The sequence below is a fragment of the Lagenorhynchus albirostris genome, chromosome 18 (genome assembly GCF_949774975.1).
Source record: "Lagenorhynchus albirostris chromosome 18, mLagAlb1.1, whole genome shotgun sequence".
Lineage (NCBI taxonomy): Eukaryota > Metazoa > Chordata > Mammalia > Artiodactyla > Delphinidae > Lagenorhynchus > Lagenorhynchus albirostris.
In genome coordinates, this window is record NC_083112.1 from 1,309,188 (window position 1) to 1,329,471 (window position 20,284).

A 20,284-nucleotide genomic window follows, 5' to 3' on the forward strand; every position below is an offset into this window, starting at 1 on the left:
CTAATGTCTAGAGCTGGTGTTACCTTCAAAGCCCTTCTGATTCTTGATCCTTTGTATATGGACTGTTTTATCTCTCCGAAGCTTGTAGCATTCTCTCTGTTCCAGACGTTCCGGAATATCTTATGATGCACATTTGTATGGGTCTATTTTTACCCACTGTTCCGGGCATTTCAGCTCCTTTCAATCTAAAAATATATCCTTCAGCTCTAGGTCATTTTCCTGAATTACTGAGTTGAAGATTTCCTCAACTCCATTAACATTTTTCTTTTTCTGAAACTGCCACAGTTCAGATATAGACATGGACGTATCTTCTACGTTCCTTACATTTCCCTTTTATTTTCCATTTCTTCATTTTTTGGCTCTTTTTTTCTGGGAGAGTTCCTTGACTTTACTGTCCAAACTTTCCACGGACTTTAATTTTTGCTAGCATTGTTAATTTTCCAAAGACCTCCCTCTTGTCCTCTGAATGTTCCTTTTAAGTATATTCTCTTCTTGTTTCAAGGCTGCAACATCTTCTCTTACCTTGAGAACGTCAGTGACAGTTTGTTGAAGCTCTTCTTCTACAGTCTCATTCGGGCTCATTTTCGTCTGCGTCGTCCACGTCAGCCTCACATTACTCTTCAGAGGTTCCTATGCGAGGGCTGGCCGTGGAAATGCTGATGGGAAGCTCTGCGTGTGCACAGGAAGCTGCCATGCGAGGTAATCCCGCCGGGCCCTCTACTTGGAGAACCTTGATATCAGTATCTTCCAGTCTTTTCCTCCTGGGCTGTTCAGAGGCCCCAGAGGAGACCACCAGTCTCCTGCCCAGAGGATGACAACCTTGTTGCCGGTATTCCGAGCGCTGAGTGGGAGAAGAGGGCTGAAGGAGTCAGTACGCACATATTCACTTCATAGCTCTGTCCCAAACAGAGTGCCTTGTAACCATAGCAACCCTCCAGCTTACCATCCTCAGAGAAAACTTTCCCGTCTTTTTCCAGTTGGGGGAAAGGCAGCCACTTGTCTGGCTAGAGTTGTGGAGATGATCTGGGTAACTTCTAAAACAGATTTTCAACCAATCCTCTTCATTTTAGTAAGAACATTCAAGATAGACTGAATTCTGAGCCACAAAACACACTTTTATACTTTCAAAAAAACAGAAATCATAGCTCTCAGACCTCAGTGGAGTTAAACCAGAAATCAATAACAGAAAGATGTCTGGAAAATGCCAGAATACTGGGAGATTGAGCAGCATGCTTCTAAATAACACATGGGTCAAAGAAGAAATCTCAAGAAAATTTTAAAATATTTTAAACTAAAAGAAAATGAAAATACAGCTTATCAAATTTTGTGGAATGTGGCAGAAGCAGTGACAAGAGGGAAATTTATAGTATTGAATGCATATATTAGAAAAGAAGAAGAATATAAAATCAATAAACTAAACTTTCACCTTAGGAAACTAGAAAAAGAGCAATTAAATACAAAGTAAGCAGAAGAAAATAAATGATAAAGACTTAAGAGAGCAGAAACTACTGAAATTGAAAATAGGAAATCAGAAGAGAAAAATTAATAAAACCAAAAGCCAGTTCACTGAAAAGATCAATAAAATCAATAAGCTTCTAGCCAGACTTATTAACAAAAAAAGAGAGAAAACACAAATTGCTAATATCAGAAATGCAGGAGGGGATTATCACCAGCACATGAACATTAGGAGGGTAAACCCGACAACCTAGATAAAATGGACCAGTTCTCTGAAACACAATGGCTGCCAAAACTCACACAAGAAGAAACAGATTTTAAAAAACAAACGAACAAGAAGAAGAAAAAGAAGAAACAGATCATCCGAATAGGCCTGTATCTACTAAGGGAATTAGATCAACAAAGAATAACCTTCCAAAACAGAAAGCACCAGGCCCACATGGGTTCACTGGTGAATTCTACCAAAAACTAAAGAAGAAATCATACCAATTCTCTATAGTCTCTTCCAGAAGATAGAAGCCAAGGGAATATAACTTATTCTGTGAGGCCAGCATTACCCTAATACCCAAACCAGACAAAGATGTCACAAGAAAAGTACAGACCAATATCGCTCATGAACATAGATGCAAGATCTTCAACAAATATTAGCAAATCGAATCCAATAATGTATAAAAAGAATTATACACCACAACCAAGTGTGATTTGTCCCAGGTAAGAGAGGCTGGATCAACATTCAAATAAACAAACATAAATATAGTCAACTGATCTTTGACAAAGGAGAAAAGGCAAAGATTGTCTTTTCAACAAATGGTCCCTGAACACTTGGACATCCTCATGCAAAAAAGTGAATCTAGACACACATACCTTACACCCTTCACAAAAATTATTTTCACCAAAAATCATGGTCCTCAATGTAAAACAGAAGACTATAAAGCTCCTGGAGTATAACATAGGAGAAAACCTAGATGATCTTGGGTATGACAGTGACTTTTTTTTTGGCTGAGTTGCACAGCATGTGGGATCTTAGTCCCCCGACAAGGGATCAAACCCGCGCCCCCTGCATTGGAAGCATAGCCTTAACCTGTGGACTGACAGGGAAGTACCAACGATGACATTTTAGATACAATACCAAAGGCACAATCCGTGAAAGGAAGAATTGATTATCTGAGCTTCATTAAAATTAAAAACTTCTCTCTGAAAGACACTGTCAAGAGAATGAGATGATAAACCACAAACTGGGAGAAAATATTTGCAAAAGACACATCTGATAAAGTACTGTTATTCAGAATATACGAAGAACTCTTAAAATTCAGCAGTAAGAAAACAAACAACCTGGTCAAAAAATAGGCGAAAGGTCTCAACAGAAACCTCACCAAAGAAGGGGTACAGATAGCAAGAAAGCACACAGAAACACATTCCGCATCACGTATCATCAGGGGAATGCAAGCAAATTAAAACGACCCACACTACACACCTATTAGAATGGCCAAAATCCCAAACCCTGACAACACCAAAAGCTGACAAGGATGTGGAGCAACAGGAACCCTCACTCACTGCTGGTGGGAACGCACAATGGTACAGCCACTGTGGAAGATAGTTTGGCGGTTTCTTACAAAACTAAACACACGCCCACCATACAGTCTAGCAACTGCACTCCTTAGTACTTACCCCAGTGAGTCAAAAAGTATGTCCACACAAAAATCTGCACCTGGATGTTTATAAAAGTTTTAGTCGTAATTGCCAAAACTGGGTAGCAAATAACATGTCCTTCAGTGGGTGAATGAATAAATTGTGGTCCATCCAGAAAATGGAATATAATTCAGTGCTAAAAAGGAATGAGCTGTCAGCCATGAAAAGACCTGGAGGAACCTTAAGTGCATATGACTAAGTGAAAGAAGCCAATTTGAGAAGGCTACAGACTGTGTGATTCCATAGTTGTGGAAAAGCCGAAACTATGGCAACAGTAAAAAGACCTCAGTGGTTTCCAGGAGTTACAGGGAGGGAGGGGTGAATAGGTAGAGCACAGAGGGCTCTTAGGGCAGCCCTACTCCACGTGAGAGTATAAGGTGGATACACGTCATTGTACATCTGTCCAAGCCATAGCAAGTACGCCACCAACGGTGACCCCCTAATGCACACTGTGGACTCTGGGAGATGACGGCGTGTCAGTGTGGGTTCTCTGACCGTCACAAAGGTACCACCTTGGGGGGGATGCTGACACTGGGGGGAAGCTGTGTGTCTAGGGACGGGGTGGACAGGAACTCTCTGTACTTCCGCTCCATTTTGCTCTGAAAAATAAATTTTGTTAATTTACAAAACCTCTCTCCTGTCATGTTAATGGTGAAAGGGAAGTGGGAGGATGCAGATACCTCCAGAGGCCTGATCCGTAGCCAGCTGGGCCCATACAACACACTGAGACAGGAGGAGCCGGTCCCCTGTGGTCCCGGGGAGACAGGCAGAGCTCTCAGTGCAAACAGAAAGCGCGGGAACAAGGCACTGAGTGAGGAGGGCCCGCAGTGGCCCATCTAAGAGTCACAGACACGCCGGCAGGGCCAGAGGCTGAGTAACCGGGGACCATTTTCAGGTAGCCGTCACGCTGCAAGGAGGCTTCTTTCCACCCCATGGAAGATCCTTCCCGGAGACGGAGCACACGGCCAGGTGGAAGCAGCGGGGCAGGGCTCTCGGGGGGTGGGGGGGGGGGCGCAGGGAAGGCCCGTACCTGGGTGTGTGACCACCAGCAGGCACGCCCTCCCTGCAAACACAAAAAGACCTCAGGCTCACAGCCACCAAAGCACACTCCCTGACCCCCGGGGGGCTTCCAGCCAGTGGTCAGTGCTGAGCTTTTACACGAGAATGGACGGTAAGGACTGATGCTAGGTCAAGTACACATAATGGGCAGTCCAGAGACAGCCCTTTAAAACTTTAGGGGTCAGTTGATTTTCGGCAAGAGTGCCAAGTCAATGCAACGGGGAAAGAATGGTTAGTCTTTTCAACAAATGGTTCTGGGACTCCCTGCTACTCACGCGCACACTAGTGAAATCACACCCCTCATCTCACTGCACAGAAATAAACTAAAAATGGATCACCGACCTAAATGAAGGGTTAAACTATAAAAGTCTTGGGAGAAAATACAGGAGTAAGTTTTCATGGCCTTGGGTTGGGCAAAGTCTTCTCTGATAGGACACCCAAAGCAAAAACAACGGGAGAAAAAAAAAATAGATAAATTGGACTTCAGCAAAATAAAAAAGTGTGGGGGGGGCATCAAAGAACACCAAAAAGAAAAAATGAAATTGGTGAGGATGTGGAAAAATTAGAGCCATCATACATTGCTGGAGAGAATGTAAGATGGTGCACTTGTTCTGGAAACAGTCTAGCACCACCTCAGAAGGTTCATAGTGTTGCCATTTGACCCAGTGAAGCCACTACTGGGCTGACACCCAGGAGAAATAAAGTATGTCCACACAAACACTTGCATATGAATGCTCAGAGCAGTACTGTGCACAATAGCCGAAAGGCAGAAATAACTCTAATGTTCACTAACTGTTGGATAAATAGGAGAAATAAAATGGGATAAATCTACACAATGCAATACTATTTGACAATAAAAAGGAACGACATACTGACAGTGCTACCACATGGGTGAAACTTTAAAGTATGATGCTAAGTGAAAGAAGCCAGTCACCAAAGGCTCTTACTGTATGATTTCATCTATATGAGATGTCCAAAAGGGGCAAATCCGTAGAGACGGGGTAGATCAGTGGTTGTCTGAGGAGTGCACTTATGATGGTCGCGAACAATGGAAGTTACGGCCGAAGGGAACCAGGCCTCTCTTGAGTGATAATGTTCTCAAGTTGATTGTGGTGATGTTTCTGCAAGTCTGTGAATATACTAAAAACTGCTGAATGATATACCTTAATTGGGTGAATTTTCTGTACTTATGTGAATTATATCTCATTAAAGTTATTTAAAAAAAAAAGATGGTCAGAGTCATTTAAGGAAAGCCTCCAACATGAATTTGGAGAAAGAGTAAAACAAAGAACAAGCAGCAAAAACATAATACAAAGGAGCCCAGAGGAAATACAGACAAGTTGGAAGCAGAATTTAAAAACCCTTGAAATGATAAGAGGAGTAACAAACACAAATACTGAAGACATAAAACAGGGACGGACAGACTGATTGGAGAACAAGAATGAGCTCTTGGGAATTAAAAAGATAATACCTTCGCCCCCAAAATTTAATATGAAATCTGTAAGATGAAGTCAATGAAACCTTCCAGAAAGTGGAATAAAAAAACATGGATGACAGGAAATAAATATAAGAAATCAGAGAATCGGCTGAGGAGTTGGAGAATCTTTGGAGGGAATAAAGTTCAAAATAATGCCAGAAGGGACTTCCCTGGTGGTCCAGCGGGTAAGACTCGGCACTCCCAATACAGGGGGCCCAGGTTCAATCCCTGGTCAGGGAACTAGATCCTCCATGCATGCGGCAACTAAGATGCCTGCATGCCGCGACTAAGACCCAGTGTAGCCAAAATAAATAAATAAATATTTTTTTAAAATAATGCAAGAAAATTCTCCAGAGCCAAAGGGCACACATCTCTAGGTTGAAGCCTCAGTGTTCAGGACAATAAACGAAACCAATGGAGGAACATCGCCATAAAGTGTAGACCACAGGGTAGACAGAGATGATTCTAGAAGCTTCTAGAGAGAAAGGGTATTCAACAAGACTGTGAACCTGGGAAACAGAGGACTAATGCCTCCAAAATGCTGCGTGAATTTCATCCTAGAATCTTAGATTTATTTATATTTTCAATAAAGTAGAAAAGGGACATTTTTGGACAAGCAAGAACCCCAACTTTTTTCCAGGTGTAAACTGAGGAAAAGGAAGGTACGGCATTTGGCAAAATGGGATCCAACACAGGAAAGTGACAAAGAGAATTCCCAAGATGACAGCTGTTTGTCAGGCTTGAAGGGCAGCTGGTCCAGACTGCAGGACGAGGTAGACAAAACACTCGTGCTCCTGGAAAACAGTCTGGGATTTGACAGATCCATTGCAGCAACTGGGGAGGGAGGGAGAGAGGGAGGGGAGGAAGGAGGGAAGGAAGGAAGGATGGACAAAACACCTGTACTTTCAAAGAAAACAAAGTAAATGAAAAAACAAGGTAATTACTAAGTCCAAGAGGAAAATTTTTTTGTATGAGAAGGAAACATAATCAGAATACACTATTTGGCTCAAAGACAACCTAGCAGTCTTTTGTTTTTGTTTTGGTTTTTGTTTTTGGCCACACTTCGAGGCTTATGGGATCTTAGTTTCCCAACGAGGGATTGAACCCGGGGCCACGGCAGTGAAAGTCCTAACCACTGGACTGCCAGGGAATTCCCCAGCATAGTCTTCATAATATTTACGTTGATAACTGATTTAACTAAAAGTTGTGAGAGAACTTACACTAGGAAACAGAGGTTGAGGGAGGCCTATAAGAGAATTACCATATATGTCATTGATAGAAAATATTTAAAATAAGTAAATCAAGAAATATCATTAAGAGCCTATCAGTGAAAATGCCAGAAAAATGACATAGAAGACATGGGAGAGGCTGTGTTTGGGAAGCAGGAAATGGCGAGATATGGACAGAGACTCTTTTTCTAAAAATAATATAATTTGGGGACTTCCCAGGCGGTCCAGTGGTTAAGACTCCAAGCTCCCACTGCAGGGGTGGGGAGGCGGGCTCCACGTCTGTACCCGGGTCCTGGACCCATAAGCTACTCTGATCCTTTTGGAGACACCAGTCACCGGCTTAGAAAAGGCAGGAAGCTGGTGACTTTAGGAGGGTCCGCGCGTTCCGAGCGGCGGGCAAGCAGGAAAGGAAGAGGCCGCGATGCTTTGGAGCTGAAGGCTGGACACTGTGGGTGGTCAGGTCAGCTGACCCGCTGCGAGGAAGGGTGGTCTCTCCACTACCCAAGAGGGAATGACACATGAGAAAGAGATGAAGGCCAACTGCTCCGCTAGTGCCCAGATTCTGCCAAGTGTCAGCGCAAGGGCTCACACACAGCCAGAGGATCTGCGCAGACCCGTGCTGTCCAGCGTGGGCCGCTGAGCACCACGGCGACAAGCTTGCGCAACGTGGCTGGCGTGACTGAGGTGAGTTGTGAGCCTTCGTTACTCGAAACTGCAATTGAAACCGAAACCCACTTCCCCCTCCAGGAAGATGGAGCAGATTGTTCCTACGCCTCCCCCCAAGTACAACTCAAACTCCTGGACACGGCGGGCAGAACGGAAGACCCTGAGAGGTGGGGAGGCGGCGGCAGAGGAGCTGGGCCTCGGGGCCAGAGGAACGACGCAGCGCTACGTGCTCCGGGGTTTCTTTCCGGTTCCAGGCTTGGAGCTGAGCCCAGCAACCTGCAAGTACCAGCAAGCCGGGTCCCAGCGACAGCCCGACCCCCGACGCAGAGGAGACGGCAGACAGACGGGCAGTTACTGCTCCAGTACAGCCAGTCAGACCAGAAATCCCTGCCCCCGGCCTTGCCAGCAGGGCCCCCAGCGTCCTGCTGGGGTGACGTGCCGGGACTCCTGCTAGGGCAGGACGCTGGGACCTCCACGCCCGTCGGCTGACGATGCCTCCCCAACGTAGCAGCCTAAGAGGAAAGCGGGGGCCGGCAGTAAGGGGGGCCCCTCCCCGCTGGGACAGGGTCGGAGGCGGCCTGGTGGAGTCGCGACTGCCCAGTGGGGACCACGTGACTGCACCTTTCAAAAGACCAACTCAGAGTAAAACAAACGATATTTTCTGTATTTCTTAATGCCATCAACCATCTTAAAGCAAAGGTGAGGCGTTAGCCTTGTCCTGTCAATGTAACTGTCCCGAGCAGGAGAATCAGCTCCCACTCACGATTTCCCTGACACCCCACTTAACCCGCTCGACAATCTAATGCCGTACACTTGTCACCACCTTCGCGAAGAGAAGCTGGTCACACAACCGCACCCCTGCTTGGACCGTGTGCTGACCTGAAACCCGATCTCCTCTGGGGGGGGGTCTCCTCCCCTCCCCCTCCCCCTCCCGATGGCAGCCCTGGCTGCGCGCGAATCACAGGAAAGCCTGGGGGAGTGGCAACGCAGGATCTAAGCAAGAACTTGCATATTCCAGTGAAGCTTGACACCAGTGGATTTGGATTCAAAACTTTAATAATGAATTGTGCCAGTAGAAGCGTTTCAAAGGCAATGATATATCAATAAATAACAGTTAAATTGAGTTCCTGAGAAAGACCCTACCACGTGACGTCTGCCAGAGCGTAAACAACACCACGGCGTTACTGCAGAACTAGAGAAACACTGACAGTCACGACACAGCACAGCAGACCCACAACCTGCCACTCACACACATGTAAACCAGTACACAGGAATCATCTTCTTCAGTTTAGCCATCGATAGACGCGTAAGTGTGCTGCCTAGAGATACACTAACTAATGGATACATTATGCTAAAAACCTCAAGGAAAAATACGTGGAATAATATAATGAAAAATATGATGCATCAGGTTTTTAAAAAGCAAAAAAAGAATTTAACTTTTTATTCAAATATAAATCACTTTAAATAGGAATCATACTAATTTGAAATAGGAATATTTTGTGTTTATCTATGTAGTTATATATACATTTACACTCCTAAGAAAATATGTATGGCTTAAATATCTTTTCTTTTTCAACATCACTTCGCTGTTTCACAAAGATTAGAAGAATGTGCTTCTAAAACCAAGTTAAGATGGATCCTTCAAAGCACACTAGAAACACGGTGAGAGAACCCCAAGATCACTGCCCTTCCACAGGGCGTCTGCCGGGTGGGGCTCCGGCTACCCGCGGCGGCTGTACCACCAGGACAGCATCCTGACTCGTGAAGCAGACAGAGGTCCACGACTAACTTACATTTTTTTGGCAGAGCTAAGAGAATCCCTTTTGATGTATACAAGTGTTGTGTAGGACAAACGTCTTTGCCCCCCAAAGAATCCAATCACACCCAAGACACATACAGTCACATCAGCTCTCAGGCACACGTGCATTTCCTCAACGAGAGAGGAGGGGTGCAGTCACAGCGAGGAAGTCACCACAGGACGACACGGCATCAGCACACTGTCCAGAATTACTCACTCAAAACGTATTCACAGAACCCGCTGTGAATGGCAAGACACGGTCACGCTTTAACAGAAAAACCCTGTTCATGCAGCGATCTCTCCACACTTGGCATCTGAAGTCACACCCGCGTGATCACCTGCTCACACTTCCTACTATAGTATAATATGCAAAAAGCAAACAGAACAAAACAAAAGCAGCTTTTAACATATATCACAATTTTGAAATGTGGGAAAAATATAAAACAAAAACCACTGTGTGAATAAAATGGTATCAGTAACATCAGAACAGTGTTATCTTTTTTTTTTTTTTACATTATTGCACAGAGATTTCTTATCACATGTTCTTCAATCTTTACGTCTTTCCCTAAATGTGAATAAGTGCTGTGGATAAAATACAAACGTAGAAAATAACAGCAGCATGATTTGTCAAAATTAATCCCTATAATTTAGTAAGAAAAATGGCTATAAACAAAATAAGTGCTCTTTCTAAACTGTACTAATTTTAAAAAATATTGTTTTAATGCAGTGAAGGTCCTCAAAAGCCAATTCCAGGCCATGCTGACACCCGCCCCGCCATCTACCAGAATGTGGAGGAGACGTCAGAGGCGAGTCCTCTTTCAGAAGCTTTTCTGCTTTGGTTTTGGGTGCAGACCAGACTTTCGAGGGGCAATCGGCCGACTGACCTGAGGGGCTGACCCCCCGGTCCCCCAGGGTCTACACGTACACGGGCTGGCAGCTCCCAGCCTGTGCCCCCAGGGCCGGGCCCCCCGCAGCTGGCTCCTCGGCCTCAGTCCCGGTCTCGGCCACCGCAGGCTTGGGGCACCGGAACGGGTAGCCGTTGTCGTCGAAGAACCTCCGGAAGGTGAACTCATAGAAGGCGTGCTCGGGGTGCCGGCTGCCCGGGGGGCCCAGCGCATCCCAGGCCTTGGAGCTGTCCTCGCTGCCGTCCTGCCAGGGGCCCTCCTCGTCCACTGGGTCGAAGTTGGACGTGTCCATGGGGTGGCTGATCGTGGGCACGTAGGGGGCAGGCTGCCTCCGGATGTCGCTGGAGAAGTCGATGGCACCCAGGAACGGGTGGGCCTTCAGGTCGTCGGCCCCGTTGCGGCCCAGCCGGTGCTCAGCCGCGCAGCAGAGCTTGGCGATGAGGTCCCGGGCCTCGGGGCTCAGCTCCACCTGCGCGGGGATGTGCAGCGTGCTCTCCCAGTTAATCACCTGCGGGGACAATACACCCGGTGTTCCTTCCTCCTCAACCTCGAGGCCGACGAGGGCCATCCCGGGACAGGGTGTTAAAGAACGTGATCATTTCTTAACACTGCTAATCATCAGGGAAATGCAAATCAAAACCACAATGCAGTACACCACCTCACAATGGTCAGAATGGCCATCATCAGCCTACAGATGATAAATGCTGAAGAGGGTGTGGAGAAAAGGGAACCCTCCTACACTGTTGGTGGGAATGTAAGCTGGTGCAGCCACTATGGAGAACAGTATGAAGGTTCCTCAAAAAACTAAAAATAGAGCTACTATATGATTCAGCAATCCCACTCTTGGGCATATATCCAGACAAAACGATAATTCAAAAAGATACATGCACCCCTATGCTCATAGCAGCACTATTTACAATAGCCAAGACATGGAAGCAAAATGTCCATCAACTGATGAATAGGTAAAGATGTGTTACATATATACAATGGAATCCTACTCAGCCATGAAAAAAGAATGAAATAACGTCATTTGCAGCAACACAGATGAACCTAGAGATTATCATACTAAGTGAAGTCAGACAGAGAAAGACAAATACCACATGATATCGCTTATGTGTGGAATCTAAAATATGATACAAATGAACTTATTTACAAAACAGAAACAGACTCACACACATAGAAAACAAAGTTATGGTTACCAAAGGGGAGAGGGAGGGAAGGAGGCGACAAATTAGGAGTTTGGGATTAACAGATACACACTACTATTCAATATATATAAAATAGATAACAAGGACCGACTGGATAGCACCGGGAATTATATTCAATATCTGGTAAGAACCTGTAATGGAAAAGAATCTGAAAATAATATATACCTGAATCACTTTGCTGCTGTACCTGAAACTAACACAATATTGTAAATCAACTATACTTCAATAAAAATAACTTTTTTTAATTTAAAAAGATCTTGATAATTTCACGATGGGAGAACAGAACAGACATAGGAGGCTCTGAGCAGCTACAAACGGTCGGTGTGGTTTCAGGAGGAGCCCACAGCCTGAGGCACAGGGCGAGGAAGCCACCCCCAGCTGGTGGTGCTCAAACCACACACATCAGCCATCAGGACGCTCACAGAGACCTGTGTGCTGTGAGGAAGAAGCCTAAGGGACTTCTTGTTTACACCTGGAGTCAGGATAAAGCAAGGCCAATACAACCAGGAGTGGCACGGGGCAGGCGGTGCGAGGGCTGGTTTGAAACTGAGTTGTTGTTTTAGTAGAGCCAAAGTTATACAACTCATAGAAGAACACAAAGGAAAACGTTCATGACGTTGGATTTGGCAATGATTTCTTGGATATGATACCAAAAGCACGGGCAATAAAACAAAAAATATATATAAAACAGACTTAATCAAAATTTAAAACTTTTGTGCATCAAAGGACACTACTGACAGAGTGAAAAGACAAACCATGGAATGGGAGAATGTATTTGCAAAGCATATAGCTGACAAGGAATTAATATCCAGACTATATAAAGAACTACAACTCAACAACAAAAACCCAAAGAACCGAATTAAAAAAGGGCAAAGGACTTGCATAGACATTTCTCCAAAGAAGATCTACAAACGACCACGAAACATATGAAAAGAGGCTCAACATCACTGAACCTTAGGGAAGTGCAAATCAAAATCACAATGAGATACCACCTCACACCCCCTAGAATAACTACTATTTTTAAAAAAACAAAAGGAAATTAAGTGTTGGCAAGGATGCAGAGAAACAGGAGCCTTTGTGCACTGTTGGTGGGAATGTAAAATGGTGCCGCCACTATGGAAACAGTATGGAGGTTCCTCAGCAAGTTTCAACATAGAATGACCGTATGACCCAGCAATTCCACTCCTGGGTATATCCCCAAAGGAACTGAAAGCAGGGACCAAACAGATACTTGTACACATACTTATGTTCACAGCAGCACTACTCACAAGAGCCGAAAGGTGGAAACAACCCAAACGTCCGTTGCCAGATGATGGATTAAAAAACTGGAATGTTATTTACACACAATGGAGTATTACTCAATATTACATACAACGTAATATCATTCAGCCTTAAAAAGGAAGGAAATTCTGACACAGGCTCCAACATGGATGAACCTTGAAGACATTATGCTGAATGAAATAAGCCAGACACAGAAGGATAAATACTGTATGATTCCACTTATATGAGGTCCCTAGAATAGGCAACTTCATAGAGACAGAAAGTATTGATACAAGAGCTGTTACAGGGACAGAGGGGAGGGAGGAATGGAGTTATCATTTAGTAGTTAAGCTCCTGCTCGGGATGGTGAAAATGTCTCGAAATAGGTAGCCGTGACTGTTGCATAACATTGTGAATGTACTTAACGCCACTGAATTGTACAATTAAAAGTAGTTAAAATGGTAAACTTCACCACAATTTTAAAAATTGGGTTATTATCATGCAGACAAATTGGTAACTAATTCAGCAATTCAATTAGGATATAGATAATGCCAAATTCCAATTTCACTGTTACTGTAAAGAAACCAAGCCTTCATTTAGGGTTTTTCTAATTAAGAGGTTATTAATTTCGGGTCTCCTGGGGACTCCGGGGTATGTGACTGCATCCTAGAACTGTCAGTGAACATGTGTAAGGGGCACTGTTCTGAGAAGTTCCAAAGGTTTCATCAGGTTCTCTATTCAGTCTTTAAGTAATCAAATCATTCATTTCAGACAGTAAATGGCTACCATTCTAAAACTAATTCTTCAGTGCTTAGTTATTACTTGACGGAGTAACTTTTTAATTACTTGAAATGAATATCAGAACTGTGCACAACTAGCCTGACACATAGCTTATAACTGGCCAACGGTAACGACAGAACATCCAAGTATCAAACCGATTTCCTCGGGCACAGTCTCAAAGCCGTGTTGGTTGCTGCACGGCGCACCTGCCGCCGGGCCCAGACCTGCGGCCTCGGTGCTCCGCCCACCCCTAGTTCTCACCTGCAAGCACCACATCGGCAGGCGACCATGGTTCAGGTTCACGCGCGCATGACAGCTCAGCTCTGACCCTGTGCCTCTACTTACCCAGATAAAAAATTAATAGGTAATAACAAGCATACTTGAAAACATCCCATGACATACAAATGACGTCCCTACACTATTCAGAATAAAAGGTCAAATGTTGGCCTAAGCCTCCTGGGTTCATCAGAAAGCCACGTGCCCCATTACCTTCAGCTGGGTCTCCGTGGGAGTCGGCGCCAGGAAGGGCGGCTGCCCCACCAGCATCTCGAAGAGAATCACGCCAACACTCCACCAGTCGCAGAGCTGGGTGTATCCTGAAAGACAGCGTCACTCAGCTCCCACCCTGCACACACCCTGAGAGAACCGGCTCACGTCGGGGGGAAGCGCCAGGTGGCGCACAGGTGACGTCACCGCCCCACCTGACGGCGCGCGTGTGATGTCACGGCCTCCCGCACGTGTCGGCGCACACGTGATGCCACCGTCTCCGCACCCGGCGGCGCACGCGTGACGTCACCGCCTCCGGCATGCGGGGCTCAGAACAGTCTGCGAGAAAAACGCTGCCAGGGCGTCCACGGTCTCCACGTGGGAGAAGCGTGGTCACGAGCATTTTCTTATTTTCCACCATTAGTCTGTGATAAACACAGGATGCTCTTGTAATAAAAGGTTTTTAATTTTAAAAGATTACTGTTATTGTTAGTAACAATACTAACCAGAATTTTAGGTTCTTAAAGAACACGAACAGACGCAAGTTAAAATCATAGAAACTAAAAAGCAGAAATTCTGTGACCTGAGGTCAGGTGAGACCAGTGATGAGGCTTCCTGGGGAGCCTTCCTGGGGAGGTTTCCTGGGGAGGTTTTGGGAGAACCGGGGGGAGGAAACTGGCAAAGGGAACGGCTGCCACCTGTCGCGCCCCTTGGGGGCACCGAGGGAGCCAGGCCCCCCCGCAGGGCTCCGGCGGCCCGGTGCTCGGGCAGGGCGGCCTCGTGGAGGCTGCGGAGCAGGCTGATCTTTGATTTTGTCCCACATCCCAGTCCGAGCCCCGCTCCGGTCCTGCTGTCACCGAATTCTTGCTAAGTGTGACCTGCAGCCCCTGCCCGTCTGGCCCCGGAGGCTCTGCTGGGCTGCTGCGAACGGGGGATTGGGGGAGACGGGTGTCCTCCCCCGCAGGCCAGCACCCACCCCTCCCTCTTTGAAAGGAGGGGGAGGGAGAGCTTTACTGGGCAGGGAGGTTAATACTCTAACCTCTCGAGGAACTGCTGTTACACGTGAGGTGGTGAGAGGCTAGTAACCCGCACTGGGTCACACAGCTCACAGAGAACACGGGTGAGGACAGAGGGTCCTGGCTCCAATGACTGGAAACAACACCTGAGAACAGACAGGCCACTGCTCTCTGGGTTCATCAAACGGAATCAGATGAACAAACGCGGGCGCTGCGGGCCCTGCAGCTGACTGTCAGAGATGCCTCTCGTGCTCGGCCAGGCGCCCACTGGATGGGACGGAGCACTGCTGTCCCCAAATCTTACCTTGAAGGTGCTTCTGGACCTGTGGCGGAGAACTGGAGGACACAGTGTTTGTATCCTCACACCCGTTGACCAGTGAAGGTGGTTGACCCAGGTAGGACCCCCCCGCATCCCTCCCCCCAAGTCCTGTCTATCACAGGACTCTGTCAAAACCAGTTCTGGAGCGACTCCTCTGGGCTCCAGGGAGCAAGCCAACCTTGCACCCGGCCTGTCACTTCCAGCCTGAGGAGGGGCAAGTGGAGACGGGCCAGAAGCAAAGGCAGCTCCCAAACAGAGGGACACACACCGGAGGCTGTGTTTGCTAAGGGAAGAATCCAGCTCTCGGGCTCCCGTGAGCACAGACACAGTGGGGACACTTCGAGTCTCTGAAAGCTGGGGCTCGGGACCCTCAGAGGTCACTGGCTTGGGTGCAGGGCAGAAGCACGCACCTTTTCGGAGGAGCACTTCTGGGGCGATGTAATTTGGGGTCCCAACCAGGGAATGAGCCAGACACCGCTGATGCTGCCTCCGCGCCCTCTGCTCCAGGGTCTTGAGCTGGTCTCCACAGCGGCAATTAGACACGTCGTCCCAGAGGTCGCTGGGCTCCATGCTGTCCTGCCTGGTGTGACTCCCTTTCACCCAGGAAGCGAGCCGAGGAGAGAAGAGAATGAACAAGTTAATTTTCACTCTTCAACAATGCAACAAATCCATAGCTTCAAAAGGAAAAGTAATCCAACCCAGCTCCTGACACAGTGAGAGAAAGGTTACTCCCGCCATCTCGCAGGTGGCTGAGGTCCTGGGCCTCACACCCAAGCTGTGAGGTGCACTCCTGTGCCAACACGGGAAGCATGGAGGAGGCGGCCGCAGGGGCTGTGCCCTGTGCTGGGTGACAGTGCAGGGCCAGTGAGAAAGGCTCAGGGACTGTAGGATGGTGGCCCCAGAGCCTCTCAGGCCCGTCTCAAAGGCTAACACCACCTGTTTGATAGACATGTTTTAAGACGGGCATGGAAAAGAGTGAGAGGATTTAGAAAATACGAACACAAATGACTTCAGTGCCAAAAAATGGGAATGAACAAAATGATTTAGGACTAGTTTTGAGTTAAAAAACAGAAGCCTGAGGGCTTCCCTGGTGGCACAGTGGTTGAGAGTCCGCCTGCCGATGCAGGGGACACGGGTTCGTGCCCCGGTCCGGGAAGATCCCACGTGCCGCGGAGCGGCTGGGCCCGTGAGCCATGGCCGCTGAGCCTGCGCGTCCGGAGCCTGTGCTCCGCAGCGGGAGAGGCCACAGCAGTGAGAGGCCCGCGTACCGCAAAAAAAAAAACAAGAAGCCTGAGCTATAGAGTATTAAAATCACTAATATAAAAATTCAAGCCATAGATAAGATAATGACCAGCTGTTTCTGACTTTTCCAGGTAGCAGGACCACAGGAGGTGGAGTTAAGCTGGATCCACAGCCAGGTCTGTGCCTGCAGGTAGACTCAGGGTGGCTGTGAGAGAGGGCTCCTTGGGAGGCTGGGAGGCTTGTGTTTTAAGGCTTGTTTTAATAGGGCAGAGTGATGGCCCCTCAGCAAGGCCCCATGAGACGCTATGGTCTACTGTCCTAAAAACGTATTAGTAAAATTTGAAGCCACTAACTTACAAAAAAAACCACCTCACATGTCATTCGACTTCTTCAGGGAGAAAAGGATGTCACGCCAAATTATAAAATCACCCGATGACAGCTGCGCCCCAGGAGGGGAAGGAAAGGCCTGAGGCGGTACCTTTCTGGTAGTATTTGGAGTTGTGCGTCCACCTGAACCCAGTGCAGAGGCCAAAGTCTGTCAGCTTGATATGGCCGTCGAGATCTATGAGAATGTTGTCTGGCTTGATGTCGCGGTGGATGAAGCCCATCTTGTGCACGCTCTCGATGGCCAGTGTCAGCTCCGCGATGTAGAAGCGGGCCAGGTGCTCGGGGAACACCTCCATGCGGATGAGCAGGCTCATCATGTCGCCGCCCGGGATGTAGTCCATGACGAAGTACAGGCTGTCCTTGTCCTGGAAGGAGTAGTAGAGCTTGACCACCCACTCGTTGTCTGCTTCCGCCAGGATGTCCCTCTCGGCCTTCACGTGGGCCACCTGGTTGCGATTCAGGACGTCCTTCTTCCTCAGCGTCTTCATGGCGTACAGGGCGTGCGTGTCCACCTTGCAGGCCAGGCACACTTCCCCGAAGGCGCCGACGCCCAGGGTCTTCACCTTCACGAACATGGACTTGTCCATCTTGGCCCTCTTGAGCCTGTTGTAATTGGACTCCTTCTGGTAGAGGATCTTCCTCATCTGCTCCTGTTCAGCTTCACAGAGCCCGGCCTGTGCAGGAGGAAACAGGGGAGGGTCACCCTGGGGGAGCCCAGGGGGAGGGGGTGGGGGACGGGGGTGGGGAAGAGGCCCCAGAACGCAGGGGACCCCAACTGATCTGTGGAAACCAGGGTGCAGAAGAATGGGGCCAGACACTACAAGCGAGAAAATAACTCTTTGTTCTTTACATCCACACAGGGTCGCAGATCTGGAATCGAAAGGGAAGACATAATAACGGGGACTTTTTTCTCCAGGTGACCTTAGGCTCTAAAAACTACAGGAAACTTATATTAATAAAAATCTGGGGGAAAGGGGACCACAAAATTCCTGGAGCTCTAAGAGCAATGTAATAGTTTAATAATAGTTCAGGGGAAAATGGGAAAACAAACAAAGTCAACGAAAATGGGACAGCGGGAAGGGCACAAATCTTATTTTTAGAATTTGCAGTTACCGGCTCTGTGTGATTTAAATTGACCATAGCATTTTAATCTAAATAATTTCATTAATAATTACCTTTTCTAACAGTTTAGTGCCAACTAGGGTATATTTCAAACCTTATTTTCTAACTATAGACTTAAGAAATAGATGAATCACTACTAGATATATTTGTCTTTATAAATCCCACAATTTCAATGTATAAAACCTCAAACCTTTCTACTCTTTCAAAATGTTTCCTTAGCAGTGAGAAAAACTTGGTGGATTTGTGCACTAGTAAGGACACACCATAAAAACCAATGTGTTCATTTACGCGCCGGCACGTCAGGCAGAGCCCATCCCCTCCCGAGAGCGAGGGGGAAGGGGAACGCAACGTGCAGGACTTCTCCAGGTGGGACCCCCGGTACCAGCCCCCCTCCCCAGGAGACCACCGGCCTGGAGGAGAGGTGCGTGAAGCAGAAGCAAGAAGGGACCCGCGGCGACCCCACGACCCACCTTGGCCATCTCCTGCTCCAGCTGCAGCCTGCGAGCCACCTTCTGCTGGTAGGTCTTCAGCACGTTCTCCACATGCTGCTCCATAAAGAACTTGAAGGCGGAGGGCGAGTAGCTCTTGATGCGCGACTCCCGCTTCTCCTCGTCGCGGCAGCCCCTGCGCACGGGCACCGGGGACGTCTGGATCTGCTTGCGGTCCTTGCCCGCCTTCTCCCCTTTGGCGCCCCTGGGGCTCCTGGGGCTCCCGTCGGGGGGCTCGGCGGCCCGGCTGCCCCGGAGGCCCTGCTGCAGCCCCGCGCACAGGCCGTCCACGTCGTACTGCTCGGCGCGGCCCTGCGGCCGCAGCAGGTGCCGGGGGTAGGGCGGGGGCCGGCCCCGCGCCTCGGCGCCCCCTGGGGCGGGGGGATGCTCGTCCTGGGGCTCCAGGCCCTCGAGCGCGGGGCCCGGCGGCGGCACCCAGGCGGGGTGCGAAGGCCCCACGGCCGTCTGGGGCTCGGGCCTCATCACCCGCACGCTCTTCACCGCGTGCAGGATGTGCGCGGCCGTCACGGCCGTGATGGCGTTGGGGGAGGGCGCGGCCGCCGCCTGGTGGCCGTTGAAGGAGCCGGTCCTGCTGGGGCCCGGCTTCTGCAGCGAGTCCCGCCGGGCCAGGCCGGCGCTCGGCCACTGCGGCGCGGGGGGCGCGCTCGGCTCGAACCGCTCGGCGCCGAGGCCGGTCCGGGAGGGGGTGGCCAGGCCCGGCGGGGGGCTGTCGCCAGCGAACACGGCGCCCCGGGGGCCCCCCGCGTGCACCGGGTGGGGCTGCTTGGGGTGCGGGTGGGGCGCGTACGCAGCGGCGCCGCCCGGGGGCGGGAACGCGAGGCCGGGCTGCACCTGCACCTGCACGGCCGGGCCCTTGGCGGCCAGGCCCGCGTACCCACCGACCTCCGGCGGAGTCTTGCTCTGGAAGGAGGGGCTGCGCTGGACGCCGTAGGCCAGGGGCTCCCCGGGCACCAGTAGGGGGGCCCTGTAGTGCGGGCCCTGCAGCGGGGGCGCCGGGCCCCCGGGGCCGGGGAGGCTCATCCCGGCGGCCTCCCCGGCGGCGGCATAGCCCTTGGGTGGGTGCGGACGGCAGTGAGGCCCGACGGCGGCGAAGAGGAAGTCCGGGTACTGGCGGGGCGCCTCGTCCAGGGCAGCGGGGCCCTCGAAGGCCGGCCCGCTCACCTGGCCGTAGGGCGGGAAAGGGTCACCTGCTCCTTCGAAGCTCGGCCTCCGCGGCACAGAGGCTGGCGCCAGGCCTTTTCCTGCAGAGGAGGGAACGGGAGGCTGACGCCGCGGCACGGCTACTCCGCGGCCGAAGGCCTGGGAAGGCCCCTGACGCCAGTGACGGCCGCGTGGGCGGCGCCGGGCTCCCAGTCCAAAGGCCGTGCCCTGCCTGTCCGAGGACGCCCCCGCGGAGGACCTGGCCGAGCCCTGACCCTCTGCAGCTGTGCTTCCAGCAGAAGCCACGGCAAATGACACTGTGTTCTCAGGCTAAGATGATGCATCAGAAAGACCACGAGCAAGGCAGGTGCGGGGTCATCAGAGAGTGGGCGCTGCCTCCTGAGGGGCTGGGCTGCAACACAGACCCCGGGACCCTCAGAGTCTGGACACGGTGGCCAGTGAGGCACTGTTTAAGGGAACTCCTCAGTCAAGAAGAAGACAGAAACCTGTGTCCTCTTCACAAAGAAGATACGGCTA

At 49.4% G+C, this 20,284-nt stretch overlaps 1 protein-coding gene across 3 annotated transcripts in view; it reads right to left on the minus strand.

The window, feature by feature from the left end:
- Positions 1-8,613: 8,613 nt before the first annotated feature.
- LATS2 (large tumor suppressor kinase 2) overlaps positions 8,614-20,284 on the minus strand; it is a 46,897-nt gene continuing 35,226 nt past the window's right edge. For all 3 annotated transcript variants that reach the window (XM_060128917.1, XM_060128916.1, XM_060128915.1), the window contains exons 4-8: positions 18,569-19,848; positions 17,068-17,650; positions 15,758-15,940; positions 14,016-14,122; positions 8,614-10,786 (exon numbers count right to left, since the gene is read on the minus strand). In XM_060128917.1, the coding sequence (XP_059984900.1) occupies positions 10,289-10,786; positions 14,016-14,122; positions 15,758-15,940; positions 17,068-17,650; positions 18,569-19,848 (2,651 nt within the window). In that variant the 3' untranslated portion in view covers positions 8,614-10,288. The remainder of the gene's footprint in view (positions 10,787-14,015; positions 14,123-15,757; positions 15,941-17,067; positions 17,651-18,568; positions 19,849-20,284) is intronic.